Raw genomic sequence first — 16,070 nt, forward strand, 5'->3', positions numbered from 1 at the left:
CACTGCAATTGAAGGCCGCGTCCTTCACTCTCCATGTCGTGCTTTAAGACAGCCTGATACTGCAAGATCAGATCTCATAACCGGTACATCACAAAGTGATTATTTGCTCTATTTAAGAACAAAACAAAAAAACTGTAGATGCCTATAAATTTGACAGTCCTAATCGGTTTACAAGAGGGCTGTATTTTGGCAACATACCGATTTACAGCAGTTTCAGAATCTTCCTTCTTTCTTGTGTAGAAACTGCTAACGGAGTTTATGCTCATCTCCTGAAACAGTTTACTCCAAATTCACTTGGAGATGGCATTTTTTTTTATTGGCATTTAATGCTCACCTATCTGCTGCTAATGCTTAAGCCTTTGTGTCTGCTCTGATCTCTACCCGGAACTCCACATACTGTCTATTTGAGCCTCCTTTAACTTGGCCTTTACCGTAATAGAAACATCTCTGCCCCATTCTTATTAGGGCCCCTGTTAGGTAGGAAGTAGTAGAAGTAAAGTCAATGTTATCAGAAAGTGGTGTTTATTGTAAGGATTCAGGGGTGTATTTCAGACACTTTAGGAGCACGATTCCTTAGGAAGGAACTAGAAACAAAACTAGAAAGTTGTAAGTGCTCTCTCTCGCTCTCTCCTTCCCTCTTTCCCTTTCTACCCATCTCTCCTCTCCCTCTTCCCATTTTTTTCTCTCTTTTCCCTTCCCCTTTCTTCCTTCTGCTTTTCTGCCTCTCTCTGTGCATTTTCTTATTTTTCCCGCATCTTTAGACCAGCATCTTCTGCTCTGTAGTCCATGAAGCAAGAAATGGCTAGTTCACAGGTCAAGACAATACGTCACATTCAGAAACTGACTTGCTGTCTCCAATTACAGGTTCTTGTGCCATCAGGAGTGACCTGGCAACATTGCTGAAAGCTGGGACAGGCCTCAGGCTTGTGAATGGCACTGTTTGCAGTGTTGGCCTCTCCTGCGCTCTAGGGTCTAAGTTTATAGTGCATATTTCTGGCATTAAATCTTGTCACACTGAGACCCTGGTATGCTCTGATGCTTTACAGCCACCTCTTTTCACTGCCTCGGGGAAAGGATAAAATTATTTAATTTCTTCAGGGAATATTTAAAAAGAACTGCTTTGTACCAAGCTCATGGAACACATACTTGCCAAAAAGAGTTTAGTGTCGTGGGGAAGCAAGCAAATAAAGGACACCAATTACAAAAGTGGTAAGTGCTGTAAAGTGAAGAAGCTGAGATAGAAAACAGTACAAGATACGGGAATCTATTTTAGAAAGGCTTCTCTGAGGAGGTGAGATTTTAAGCTAATACCTGAAGGATGTGCTAGAGCTAGCAGGAAAAAAATTGTTTTCAACAAAAGAAAAAGAAAAATCTAATTTGTGAATAAGGGGAGGCTGACATGGGAGAAAGCAGGGGTGAGAATGTGACTTCTTGGTCAAGGAGTTTAGATTTAATCCCAAGTGCAGCACCAGTTTAAAAAAAAATCATTAGCAGGTTGTTGATGTCATATAATCTATTAAGAAGTATTATCTAGCCTTTAATTTATGCCAGACCCCATTCTGGTGTACTGAAGAGGATTAAAAAATAAGTCAAATATATAATCCTACTCTGAGTCTGATTATAACATAGCCTGCAAGGAAAGGCTGATTGAAGAGGTTGAAGTTTCAGGTAGGAAGCCCTGGGGGCCCAAGCTGGCCATATGCCCAGTGACCTCAGGCCTAGGTGTCAGGCAGACTCTAGTGCTTGGGGGCCAAAGAGGTTTGTTAATCAGCTCACCAGCAGCTGAGTGAGGACCTCTGTCATGTGACAGAGAGGGCTGTCATATAGCACAGCATTCACCGTGTGCTGAAACCTCTAAGCACTTCTTATATCTATTCAATTTAATCCTCAAGTAACTCCATGAGGTAGGGATTATCATTATCCCCATTGTACAGATGAAGATATTGAGGCACAGAGATGTAAAGTAACTTGCTGAAGGCCACACAGCCATCAAAGGTAAAACAAGGATTTAACTACAGGACAGTCTGATGCCATAGTCTGCTCCTAAACACCATGCTGTGATGATGTGTCCTTGTTGACCACCTGGACAGATAGGAAGAACATGGGCAGGGTTGTGCATGGGGTCATAGAGAAAGCTCTGGTTTTAAACGTAGTTGATTAAGTACGCTGTGGGGTATGTTGAATTGACAGGGAAAGCAGTGTGTACAAGTGAAAATCCTGTCAATATGGGTCTAGGGATCTGCAGAGATTATCTTGGCTATTTCTTATATTTCTGTGCACTGACTTTTTGAAAACTATGCAACTTTGGAAACTGATCTTTCCTTCATTTCTTATCAAGATGTTAATTGCTTTAAGCTATCTTTTCTTATGATTAGCTCTGCTCTCTAATGCACTATTACATAGTTTAAGATTAAAACAAATTATATAAAAATCATATTAAATAAATAATAGAAAAATACAAAATATTTATTGGAAAGCATTTTATACAATACAGATTTTACTTACAATAGATTTTATGGAATATTTTTGCACACCTACTTTGAAGGAGGAGATGTAGTGTAACTTTTAGTAGTACTTAACTCACCTATGTCTCTACATCTTTCCTTGTCATGTTCAGATTGATTCAAATGAATAATAAATATGAATTAACTCCTATTCTTGATGTACTATAATGAAATGAAATTCTAATTATCAGTGAGTTTACTTTGGAAAGCAAAAGTTCTCCTGAAACTGGAAGTTGAATTAAGCAATTTTGTGACTCTTCAGTTTCTTACATTTCTTTAATATCTGGAATTAGTAGCTATTCTGTATCTTGCCCAAGGCAGTATATTAGAGTTGGAAAGGCATCGCTTGTTGGAAATCTTCCTTGTGGTCATGTCTCCCTTTTTGGTTATTTTTTTTTTTTGGCTATAGATGTTCTCTAATAGTTTAAATATATCTCTGAAGTGGTATAAAGTTCATAACTTTGGAGACATATTTAAGGAAACATTCTGCATCATAAGTGATGTATCGTAGTGTATTAATCAGGGTCTAATCAGGAAAGAAAAATGATGCAGTAACTTAAACAGAAAATTTAGTATAAAGAATTGTTAACTAGCATAAAGAATTTGAATAGGAGAGATTGACTAGTAAGAAGAGAACTCTAAAGAATATAGGAATAGCAGATGTGAAGGATGACTCCTAGCCTTAGAACTTGAGATAGCTTGATCAAGAAATCAAGAAAGACCTCCCTTTCCACCCCCCAGGGCTAAGTTCCTGACCTTGCTAGAGAAGGTATGGTTATATGTATTGAATGGCAAAGACGCTGCTATGGTGTAGTGCTGGTGGAACTTTCCAGAAATACTCCCTCGAGGGTGCCAGAGAAAGCTGTCCACAGGGAGATGTCTTGCTGGAGGCGCTGTTACAAAACTGCCCAAAGAGTATGCCAAAGAAAGTGTTTGGATGCAAAGTGCTGCCGGGGCAGCTGTCATGTAGTACAGACACCTTTAGTGGAGAAGCCACTAACACTACTCCAAGAAAAGTACACCAGAACCAAGAAGAAAAAGCCCTTTCTTCTTCCCCTTCCCCTCCCCTCCCCTTGCCCCTTCTTTCTTGCTCCTCCTCCTTTCCTCCTCCTCCTCCTCCTCCTCCTCTCCTCCTCCTCCTCCTCTTCCTCCTTCTTCTCCTCCTCCTGCTTCTTCCTCTTTTTTTTTTTTTTTTTTTTGAGACACGGTCTGACCTTGTCACCGAGGCTATAATACAGTGGTATGATCACAGCTTGCTGCAGCCTCAACTTTCTGGCTCAAGTGATCCTCTCACCTCAGCCGCCCAAGTAGCTGTGACTACAGGCACATGCCACCATGCCCAGCTAATTTTTGTATTTTTTGTAAAGACAGGGTTTCTCCATGTTGCCCAGGCTTGTCTTGAACTCCTGGACTCAAGTGATCCACCTGCCCCACCCTCCCAAAGTGCTAAGATTACAGTCAGGATGGGATGAGCCATCACACCTGGCCTTAACCCTTTCTTCTACTTGGTCTTTCCAGTACCCTCTGTCCCCAAAGGTTAACATTTCACCAGCTGATAAACGAGAAAATATTTCTCAAGCCCATATTCATTTTCACAAAGCAAGCAGTGAAGGGTGAATTTGAATCTAAGAGGCAATAAATTGATAACTAGCACATGTGGGAATGCCCACCAACTGTCAGAATTTTGACCAAGGTCTTTCAAAAGCTGCCGTCCTGAACTTATTGCAAAATTAAATTACTGCTTTGAACATGTAGTTTACTTGTCTGTCTATATCTTTTACAGAAATTGATTGACTCTAACCACTCCTTATGTCATGTGTATACCTTAATCACTTCTTTGAAACAAAATATTCATTATTTTTCAACTATTTTATAACTAATCTTGACAGAAACTCTTGTACACAAAACCAAATGTCTAACATTTTTAGAAGGGGAGATTTTTAGTTTTGGATGGAAATAGCTTAGGTGTTACTTTAAATATTGCAGCTTATCAGTTTTCAGATGTTTCTTGCATCTACACTACCATTAGGTTTTAAGGAAGCTCTCGGGGACCTGGACTGAGTCATTCTTATATACTATACATTGTCATCATCTGGCATGGTGGATGGTACATGGTAACATAGTAAATGCTCAGACAGATTAATTATCTGTATGAATGAAAATGGATTACAACTACCTAAGTTTGTAGATAAACTATTCTCATCATTAAAAAAATACAAGAAATAGTTGTGTTTGGGTAAGCCATCAGGTATACAATAAAACATGGATATATAGAATGTATACATTTTGCATGAGGCACTTAACAAATGTATTAAAGTGCAATAAGTTCTTTCCCAATAATTCCTAAAATATGTAAAAAATATCATAGTTTGAGGAGCCACAGAGAATTTGTGAGAAGAAAATATTCAGGATGATACCATTTTCAAAGAGAGACTTCTCAGAAAGACAGTAAATTTTACCACGTAACACGGTTCCAAGTTCTGGAATGCAGTAGTTTTCAGGAAGCAGTAATAACTCTTATCTTTGGTTTCTGAAGCTTTTCTTATTGTCAGTCTTGAGAGGAAGGGTTTTCTTGATGTTGCTGTCAGCTTCATTTGTTGATCTATAAATAATTTTTTTCTCCCTAAAGTGTATCCTTCAGAAAATAGATCAATTTTTTTCCTAATTTATAAAAATTAAAGTCCCAGAATATCTAGCTGTTGCATATCATTGTGACAGACTTTGTGTTTATTCTTTTTTGAGACAGAGTCTCGTTCTGTCACCCAGGCTGGAGTGCAGTGGCATGATTCTGGCTCACTGTAGCCTCAACCTTCTGGGCTCAAGAGATCCTCCTGCCTTAGCCCTGTCTAGTAGCTGGGACCGTGGGTGCTCGCCACCCTGCCTGGCTAATTTTTTAATTTTTTGTAGAGATGGGGTTTTGCCGTCTTGCCCAGGCTGGTTTCAAACTCCTGGACTCAGGCAATCTGCCCACCTTGGGCTCCAAAAGTGCTGGGATTATAGGCATGAGCCACCACACCCGGCCAGATATATCAATCTTAATGGAAAAGGAAAGCTTAGAAGAATAACATGTTTATAAGTTTGTATGATAAGGATGTTTATTTATGAATGTAGAAATGTTACAATAAAATTATATTGTTAAGGGACTTGAGACTGAAGTTCTGCCTGTTATTTGAGCAAAGTAACTGTTACTGGTTCAGAATCCATGGTGCCAACTAATGGTAGTTTAGTTGTAATAAAAGAAGGCTATAGAAGAGTGGGAGAGAAATGAGAAAGGATAGAATCATCATAATCTTCAAATATATCTACCAATCTTTTTATCTAAAGACATAGTGGCCTACAATTATTATTTCTATTTTCTTATTGTAATTAATTTGATATTTTCTTAACAATATAAATAGTACATCTACTTCTTTCTCACTGGTAGAAAAGAATATGAAATAAAGTCTGTATTTGGGTATTGTTTATTAAATTAGTATTCGTTGGTGTCTTTATTCAGTAGGAAATAACCTATATATTTAATACAGTATGAATAATGCACATGAACTCATAAGAGGCAGAGAACATGATTAATTCATATTTATTGATATTTCACTGAGTGTATGGCATTGTATTTTATAAAAACATTGGGCTATTTGTGAATTGGTTTCTGATACTTTTGGTCTATTTTATACTTTTTTTTTTAACTTTAAATTGAACTTGATAGCACTCCTAAATTCTGAAACTGGAAGAATGACAGAGGCAAAGGATTTTTTTCCCCTTCTAATAATGTAAGAAATAAAAGCCAAAGGATATAATCACAACAATACCAACAATAAAACAACAAAGCCCTGCGGGGACACTTGGGTGAGGGAGGCAGTACACAAAGCATCCGTGTTCTTACTTGCTCCATTCATTTAAATCATATGTTACCAATAGAAACATTTCAAGCCTAGGAATCCAAGCAAAGCACTGTGGGTTCTCTGTTGCTTGTGAGTTGGAACACTAGGGGACAGCACTAAAATATTCCATAGTTACGTGTTATTGATCACTTGCATACTGTATAATAAGTTAGAGATTTTACTATTAAAGACTATTGAATCTCCTGTTGATTTCAGTGGATGAAGAAAGCACAAAGAGGAAGATGAGCTTTTCAAATCCATAAGTTCAGCCTTTATGAGCAAGTGTTTTGAATAATGTAGAAAAAGCTCCCAGGCTATTTTTCGGTTGCAAGATACTAAGGCACGCTAACTTAAAGGACTGTGATTCTTCTGTTAAAGAGTGTTTTGTTCTGTCTTATTCGGTTGGGGTAAATATTTTGCTGACATTTTCTTGTTTTCCAGGCACTTTGGAAAGACATGAGACAGGAGAAAGAGCACGAATTATTCTTAATTGTTGTGATGATTCACAGCTTGTGAAGTCTGTACTTCCCATTGCCTCAGAGACACTTAGGCACAAAAGTATAGAACAGAGATCCTCCAGCCCCTACCAACTTGGGCCATTACCTTGCCCTAGTCTGCAAGTGGAGTCTTCATGTAAGGTAAGTTCAAATCAAGCTGATATTCACAAAGAATATTATCAACTGAATAAGAAGTTAGATGCATTCATAAATACATGGTACTTAAGTATCAGCACAAAAACAAGAACAAAGAGACTGCTGCATCTACCAAATAATCTTGGGTGAATCAGTGTAACTTTTTGAGTGACTGTTATACTTATTATGGCATGATTTTTGACAAAATAGATTCTGGCTTGTCAAAATTGAGTCCATTTTATATTAACCCTTGAATCCTAGGTCGTTTTCCATAAGGAAGGGAAAACATTTATATTCTCTAGTTTGGATCTATTTTTATTTTTCAGTTAAGAGTATCTGACCTCTTAAAAAGGCTGATTGAAAATAAACCAAAAAAAATCAGAAAAACTAGATCACAGTATGGATAATTATTTTGATATACCCAGTATCAGTAGGATCAGTAACTCTCTAGGATTCTAAGCCTCAGTGAATACACAGTGATGGAGTTGGCATTTATTCTCATAAACCAAGTCAACCAGCTTAGCAGAAATTTGGCTAGCTTTATTGTTTTTTATTTGTAAATATGATATAGTAATTTAATCTGATTTCTATAAGGGATTATTTTCCATCTTTTTATATTTTCACCTCCAAATTATCCCCTCAACATACTGTTGTAACTATGTCATTTATATGTACATATCAAATGTATTTTTTATGTAAACATTTTCATGGTACTAATATGTAATTTTTATTATTAATGGCTGCATTATGCTCTATGTGGTGTTTCTATCATTGCTGGTATAGATCGTTTCTCTGTGGCTTGATACATGGCTTGGTTTTTATGTTTCACTTTTTAAATAACACATCTATGAACCTAAAGCTTTTTTCATGCAGATTATTTAAAGGATATATTTTTTGAAGTGGGATTGCTAAATCAAGGTTTTGCTGATTCTTAATTACATATTGTTCATCTTTTCTGTTATTTTAATGGTATTATGAAGACTAGTAATATACTGTTAATAAGAATGTAGAATAAGACCTTATTTTATCTCATGTGTATGTATATAGTTAGCCAAAAGAATATGTCATCATCAAGAAAGGCCAATGGGCCATTGAAGCCATGCCTCAAAGCAGCAGAGTTGGGGGCAGGGGTGCTAGCATGTAATCTTTAGCTTTTTAGGTTTAGAGGCCTGGTTTAGATTTTTACAAGTGAGTCTAGGATTTGTCAACCTTGTGAGAACTGAGTCACACTAACTAAATACCTACAAAAATGAATATATAAACTAGAATGACAATTCTTTAATTGGCATTCTGGTTGTTGCTTGGTATATTCTCACTGCAGCAAAGCTGAGGCCAGGGGAAATTGTAACACAGAGTTTCTTCATGGGCATGGAGTCAGAGCCCAGAGAATATTCATTTATTGAGCTCTGAGAGTTGAATGTAACCAATGCTCTCAGCCCAGCAGAGTACCATCTCCCTTGGTCAAGGCTGATAATGCATGGAAAAATTTCTGAATTTTGGATTTTTCTTTTGAAGACTCCATTTAGAACACCTGCTTTTGTTTGTACTTTCCTCCTTCAGATATTGAAGCTGGTGATTAGGTGACGGCTTTTTTTCTTTTCTCATTCAATCCATTGTCTTTAGGTTTTTGAAACCTACTTTTTCCTATTCTTAACTTGAAAAGGTCATTTTTCTAAGGACAGTTATAGAGATGCTTTGAAACTTCAACATTCACAGCTGAACATAAGTTGGGAAATTGAATCACTCTGACAGTCTTAGGTATCATAAGGCTGTAGTGAATAAAGCCCAGTGAGTGAGCTGAGCCAGCTGCCAAGCATCCCCATCTTGGTGTGCCTTTGTTGCGCACCATTCCTAACAGAGTTAGCATCTTATAGTGGAAATTATATGCTAGAGTAGTAGGTGAAAACTGGGGGATGTCTCTTGACCTATGCCTTTAAGATGTCTAGGGTCTGCAGGAGCAAATCTCATTCATCAAGTGTCATGTTTACTAGTTTAACTCCCAGAAGGTAAACTGACTGCTATGTATTTCACTCTCTTGAAGAACTTCATAGCTACTCTTTAGGTACTGGTAATAATATATATAGATTTCATTTTCTTTATATAATTTTGTTTCTTCGTTGACTTCAAGAAGCAATAAAATGCCAGAATCTTGTTTTCCTACTTACAGGCTGATTTCAACTTTATTTTCTTGCTTTTGCCCCTTACCTTAGATGACTACAATTTCAAACTTTCATTCTTTACATTCGGAGATAAACTCAATTGGACAGGACTATCACCTTTTTTGTCCTATATACTATACTTCTCTTATTATTAAATTTAGTGCTAATTAGAACAATATATTTTTATGCTTCCCCTAAGTTATATTTTTTTAAATTATGTACTGGATATCTTCATGGTCCGCTATACACTTTTTCTCTTAGCATTTCATCCTGATAGAGTTAGGCTGTTGAGATTGTTTTATTTATTTATTTATTTATTTTTAGAGGCAGGGTCTTATTTTTAGAGATCGTGTCACTGCACTCCAGCACAATCACAGTGCAGTGGCATGATCACAGCCCACTACAGCTTTGAACTCCTGTGCTCAAGCAATTCTCTCAGCTCAGCCTTCCAAGTAGTTGGGACTACAGGTGCACAACACCATACCTGTCTAAATTTAAAAAGTTTTTTGCTTAAAGGCAAGATCTCATTTTGTTGCCCAGGCTGGTCTCAAACTCCTTGCCTCAGGTGATCCTCCTGCTTCAGCCTCCTGAGTCTCTGGGATGAGAAATGTGAGCCATTGTACCTGCCAAGGTTGTTGTATCTTAGTCTTCTTTAATTTACAAATTTGATAAGCATGACATTTTATGGGTGCTGATACATTCCCCATTCTCCTTGTTACTAATATGGTAAAATGCTTCATGAGTTTTCATAAGAAAAAAATTAATTTTAAGAAACCAAATTTGAATCATACTCATTGTATATGTGGGGAAAATGAGGGACAGTATACCTGTGAAATTTAAAACTGTTAAAGGTTACTCTGTATTTCAGGATTGTTTTTGTTTGTGGATTTTAGTAAGACATAGGTGAAATATTCTCCAACAATAGAATGAACTGCTTAAACAGAAGACTAGCAGCGGAGATTTTTGTGTTTGGCAACATTTGGACTTTATTAGAATGCTGTATTTATTTTTTCTTACTGCATTTGAAGCAAGTACATATAGATCTGGAGAAAAGTTTAAAAGAGAAAAACAAATACAACAAAACATTTTGAAAATAATTCCAGTTTGAAATGCTAGAGGAGTTGAATTTGTGCTGCTAGACAAAGAATATCTCTGGCATAGGAAAGGAAGGCCAGAGTCATAAAGGATTTAAAGGAATACAATATCATATTAGTGATGGGGAACTGCTTTTCTTAGATTTATCTAAGGATAAGACAAGATAGAACCTGTTTAAATTGCAGTGGAAGGAATTTAGCATCAAAGTAGAGAATAAACAACCATCCTAAAATCATCTATATATTGCAGAAATCTTTGTAGCTTCATCGTATTTTAAGGGAAAAGCACCTATTTTGTTTGTTGGTTGGTTAGTTGCTTTTAAATTCTTTTTCTGCATTTCTTGTCTGTGAAATGAATAAAAGGGTAATGTGGATTATTATTTGGGGCCTATTGTAGTATCCTCGAAATGTCTTTTCTTTAAAATTGATTTTCTGTGGACTGGATCTCCCAGCAGCTCCTTCTGGTTTGCTTTTCTAGAGCTTCACTATCTAAAATGGTAGCCATTAAACATTTGTAGCTACTGAGTATTTGAAATGTGGTTAGTACTACATGTTAAATTCTATTTTGGATATATAGGATTAAATGAAATATATTACTAAAATTAATCTCACTCATTTTTTTTCCTTTTTTTAATGTATCTACTAGGCAATTTAAAATTACAAATGTGATTTGCATTCCATTTGTATCGAACAATGATGAACTAGACCAGGAATAAGTACTTTTCTTTTTTGTAAAGGACCTGCTATGATTTGGATATTTAACCCCTCCAACCTTATGTTGAAATTTGTTCCTCAGTGTTGAAGAAGGGACCTAATGAGAGGTGTTTAGGTCACAGGGCAGATCTTTCTGAGTAGATTAATGTGGGGACCAGAGTGCATGAGCTCCATCAGTTTCCAGGAGCATTGGATGCTAATAAGAGCTCCTCCCTCTCCTGCCTCTCTTGTTTCCCTTTTCACCGTGTGATCTCTGCACACATGGCTCTGGTTCACCTTCTGCCATGAGTGGAAGAAGACAGGCCTTCACCAGATGTCCTGTCTTCCAGCCAGCAGAATCATGAGCCATATAAAACTCTTTTCCTTATATATTACTCAGCCTCAGGTATTCCTTTATAGCAACACAAAAATAGGCTAAGAAAGGACCAGATAGTACATATTTTTGGCTTTGCAGGCCAGAATTTTGCAGCTATGGGTACTCAACTCTGCTTTTGGAGCACAGAAGCAACCATAGACAATTCTTCAACAAGGGTGGTTGTATTCCAATAAAAACATTATTTATAAAAACAGGCAGTGGACTAGAGATGATGCACTGGTTGTCGTTTACCAATTTATGATCTAGACAGTCTTTACTGGACCTGGAGATCATGAGGCCTGAGGACAAATTAGCAAAATAGTCAACACCTCCCTTTTCCCTCCATGTCTGTATTTTACATGAAACAACTTATCCCAACCTCTTCTGAACTGTGTGTAATGTAATCCAAAAGAGCTTATATCAAGTCTAATCTGTGACAAAAACCAGGAACTCATATGTGTTTGGAAAACCACCCTTTGTAGAGAAACAAATTTGTAAGTAATGGCTCCCAACTTAGTTGGATTTTTTTAATGGAATTTTCTTTAAATAATGCACTTATATGTGCATTTTTATCTAAGCATATAAAATTGATTATAAATAAAGACTACACTGCATTATTTACATTCCAGTTGAACTTTCTAGAAATATGGTTATATATATTTTTAACCTTTAGCTGACCTTATGGTGATGTCTCTCTGGTACCATTTACTGAAAATTTTTATTAGAACTTTATTCTGATGCCTCTTGTGAAAAACAGCTGGTGTATTGGTGGATCACCAATTGAAATTTGATCCCACTACTACCTATCACCTTATCAGAATGGAAAGTTAATTCTTTTACATTTTATGACACAAAAAATAACCAAAATAGAATTAGTTTCCAAATTGTGAGATTTGAAAATATCATCTGAAAATTTACTTGTAAAGCTATTAAATAATAATTCATCATGGCAATATTACATGTTACCATGGTTTTTATTAAACTACCTTTATTTTAATATTAAACTTGTATAACTATAAAAAAGAACAAATACTTATTTTAAAATAATAAATTGCATTATATAGGGCTAAATCATCCATATAGAATGAAAATTTTCCCTTGTTGATTAGTAAATTTTTGATTTATTCTTTTTAATATAATAAGCAGCATAGAACTATTTTTCGAATGTGGAAAATATTTTATATCAATTTTTTATAATTTTAAAAGAAAATAGATTTTTCTTTTAAATTTCAAACATTTGATGAACAGACAGTCATTTTCCTCTGTAAACATTGGATTAAAATTTCTGTGTTAAGTATTTTGATTTGGTGAGTCTCAACTTAAAACTGTAGTACCTAAATGATAATATCCAGCCTAGGAAGATAGAATAAAGAAATAAACGTTAGGGGAGAAATCTACAAGGTCATTTGCTTTCTGAACACATAAAGTGATGCAAGTTTTTGACAGTGTATAACTGTTTATCATAAGAGTTTTATAGATAATTTTACATACTGTAGGTTAAATAAAAATTTCTGTAATAACTAATCCTTTTTTTTTATAACTGCTTTATGAAGAATTTCCCTTTTCTCATTTTGTGGCGTGAGTTTAGACTTTTTCCGTTTTTAAAATATTACCTCAATCACGAAGAAAACTATGAGGAATATGTCACAGCTTTGTTTCAAAACTAATTTAGAAGGTCTGAGTGACTGTGAAAAGTAGGAAATGCACCATTAAATGACTCCAGCTGTCCACCTCGCACCCAGAAGCAACTCCGAATTTCCTCACAGGACTTCAAAGCCTGGCTTGTATCTAAACATTCGTTGGCCATGTAAATCACAGGCACAAAAGGAGAATGCTCCTATTTCATGGTGCGAGGCTAGTCTAAGCCTGGCTTTGTGCAGCACGTGCCGGTGGGGAGTGCCAGCAACAGAAGGACTCTGTTCTGACTCGTGTGACAAATGTAGTTAACACCGGATCCATATTAATGTTGTCAAGTTCTCTCGTTGTATTTAAACAGATTTTAATTATTTTCAGCGTCCAAAGGCCTGAAATATATAGCCTAATAGTTCTTCAGAGAAAGCTTACTTAATGTGTGAATGTAAAACCTCTCATAAAAATGAAACTTTTATATTGGCCTTAGTCATTGACATAGGTTATTCATCAAGTCAGCAATTTGTGTGGCAAAGTGCCATTTGAATAGTGTATTGTTAGGATACTTATGGTCCACTTGACAAGGGCTCTTGCTGTAAATAGTGCAATTTGACTCCAGCTGTTAAAGAGTGGCTTTGACAGCAGCCAGATAGAATGGAGATGCCTTACTGCACTGCCGAAAAATCAATATTGGGTTCTTGTTCATAGTAACCTGTTCTTTTCTCTTCTGTAGATTTATAAACGACTATTAAGGGTTTATAAGTGGAAGTTTAAATATTATTGTAAATGTAATTCACTTTAAGTTTCAAATTAAGACTTGTGATAAAGGGTACAAATGGAGAGTTTTCAGGTATTATTTCCAAACCCTGGCTCATGTTTAGTCACAATTACAGTTAAGTTTAATTTGGATTCTCTAGCCTCAATAGAAAAGAATTTGTGTAAAACATGGACTCAAAATTGTGTGCCTATTGTATATTGCCAGCCCAATTATTTCTTCTTTTTGGTTTTCCTTATCAATTTATCTTCTGTGTCCCTCCCCTCTTCTCTGTGTGTATACCTTTTTGTATAAATGGCAGAGTTCTTTGTGGCTGTGCCCATAGCAACACCCACAGATGTTGACAGCCAGTCATGTCCCCAGTGTTGTTTTCCTAAAGCAGAGTCTTGCTGGTTTTGAAGAATTTTCTAAGCAGTAGTCAGCACTACAAGGTTGCTATGATACCTGACTGGCGGTAATAGATATTGAATCTGTTAATTACAATAACTACACACAGGGCTGTTTTTTGACTGGGTTTCTCTACCATTGTGAGCTGTTATGTTTAAGATACAGAGAGGAAGTGAAGTTATATATTTAAGATGAGAAAAAATGCTCCAAGGTAAAGTCTGGAAATGTAAAAAAATTCCAGGTATAAAAACCTTTTAGCTGACTATTGCTTTCCCAGGACTGCCGGTATAATTTATTTAAATCATTTCTAGTTTTGGCTGAGTTTGATTTTTAGTTTTTATTGTTGTTCCTGAGAGGACGTAAGTCCTCATCTAAAGTGTACTGAGCAGGATTTGAAAAAGCTGCATTTTTTAACATGGAATATGCCAGTATAATGTGTGCTTTCTCAAATGCCTTTTTCAATGAAGTCAGCTGTTAAAATAGCTGTCTTCCTATTACTAATCAGCTCTGCATTTATTGAATTTATGGCTGAGATAGCAACTGAAAATTCATCAAGCTGATAATATAATTGTGAGTGAAGACCTTTAAGGCTGATTCAAGGTCGGCGTTATTATTTTTGTAATTGCTGATAGGCAACCGTGATTTCTGCCAGAGAAGGGGTTAGTTCTGCTTTGGGTTAACTGGTTTCAAAAAATGTTCTCTCTTCGTTATTTCTAAAGTAAGATTTTTCACTGAATAAATATTTATATCATTTATTTAGTACTAAACTTAGCTTTAGATTTATTTCAGTTTCTCTCCCCCCACAATATTTCATTAACTCTATAGGAGACATGGAAATCTAAGATTATAAATTTCTTCTTGGATTAAATACTCTGTAGTTATCAGTTAATTTGGAGGGGGAAGTTCTAGCATAGAAACATGGAGAAAAGTTAAACATTTTAGGCGTTTTAATTTTGTATTTAGTTTTATCTAGGGACTGTGTTAGCATGATTTATTAAAGCACATCTTTACATTTGCCTTCATTTACATTAATAATTTTACAGATATTTTAGAACCTATGAATTCTGTAATCATGTTCATATGATATTATGCACCCAAAACTATTTAGCTTATTTAGACTTTTTTTCTTCCTTATTTCTTTTTTCCTTTTTGCCCAGACTGGAGTGCAGTGATGTGATCTCAGCTCACTGCAGCCTGTGCCTCCTGGGTTCAAGCGATTCTGCTGCCTCAGTCTCTGAGTAGCTGGGACTACAGGCGCCCCCCCACCACAACCGGCTAATTTTTTTGTATTTTTAGTAGAGATGGGGTTTCACTGTGTTAGCCAAGATGGTCTCGATCTCTTGACCTTGTGATCCACCCGTCTTGGCCTCCCAAAGTGCTGGGATTACAGGCGTGAGCCACTGCGCCCAGCCTGTTTTTCCTTTTTAAAAACATGTAGCCTCTCAAAATTTGTTAAGATCCTGCTTCTTGTAGTACCCAAAAGATGACCCTATTCCACCTACTTAAAGAGGTTATTATCTGTTAGAGTCCAAATTCACTCCAGTGGATTTGGATGCTCTGTTATTGAGCAACTTGTTGGTTCTGATTAAAATGATTATAAATGTGACCTCTTCAAAATGTGTTTCTATTCTGTTTTTTTAATGACTAATGCACTGGATGGTATTTTGGGGAAAAAGAATGAAGTTTGTAGAATTTAGATGTTAACTCAAAGTATTAGTTGCTTATAACTGGAAAGAAATGGAGGAGAATAAAATCTTTCTTGTTGAAAGCTGGTAATATCACTTATTGACTGAGAGTACCATCTGGACCCATTTAAAGCAATCCCAACAGGAGCACTACTTCTGTACCAATGACTTATGTTGAAACTGGCCCTAAGAGAGCAGCAAATGCAAAAAACTAACAGGAAGCAATTCTCAAAAAAGAAAGCATTTGTTTTCATGGAA

General features: G+C 36.1%; 1 protein-coding gene across 6 annotated transcripts in view; it reads left to right on the plus strand.

Annotated features, from left to right (window-relative positions):
* Positions 1-16,070, plus strand: part of WDR72 (WD repeat domain 72) — a 244,968-nt gene that overhangs the window by 86,889 nt on the left and 142,009 nt on the right. For all 6 annotated transcript variants that reach the window (XM_033190066.1, XM_033190064.1, XM_033190068.1 and 3 more), the window contains one exon: positions 6,824-7,020. In XM_033190066.1, the coding sequence (XP_033045957.1) occupies positions 6,824-7,020 (197 nt within the window). The remainder of the gene's footprint in view (positions 1-6,823; positions 7,021-16,070) is intronic.

The sequence above is a fragment of the Trachypithecus francoisi genome, unplaced genomic scaffold, assembly GCF_009764315.1.
Source record: "Trachypithecus francoisi isolate TF-2019V2 unplaced genomic scaffold, Tfra_2.0 Lachesis_group3, whole genome shotgun sequence".
Taxonomy (NCBI): domain Eukaryota; kingdom Metazoa; phylum Chordata; class Mammalia; order Primates; family Cercopithecidae; genus Trachypithecus; species Trachypithecus francoisi.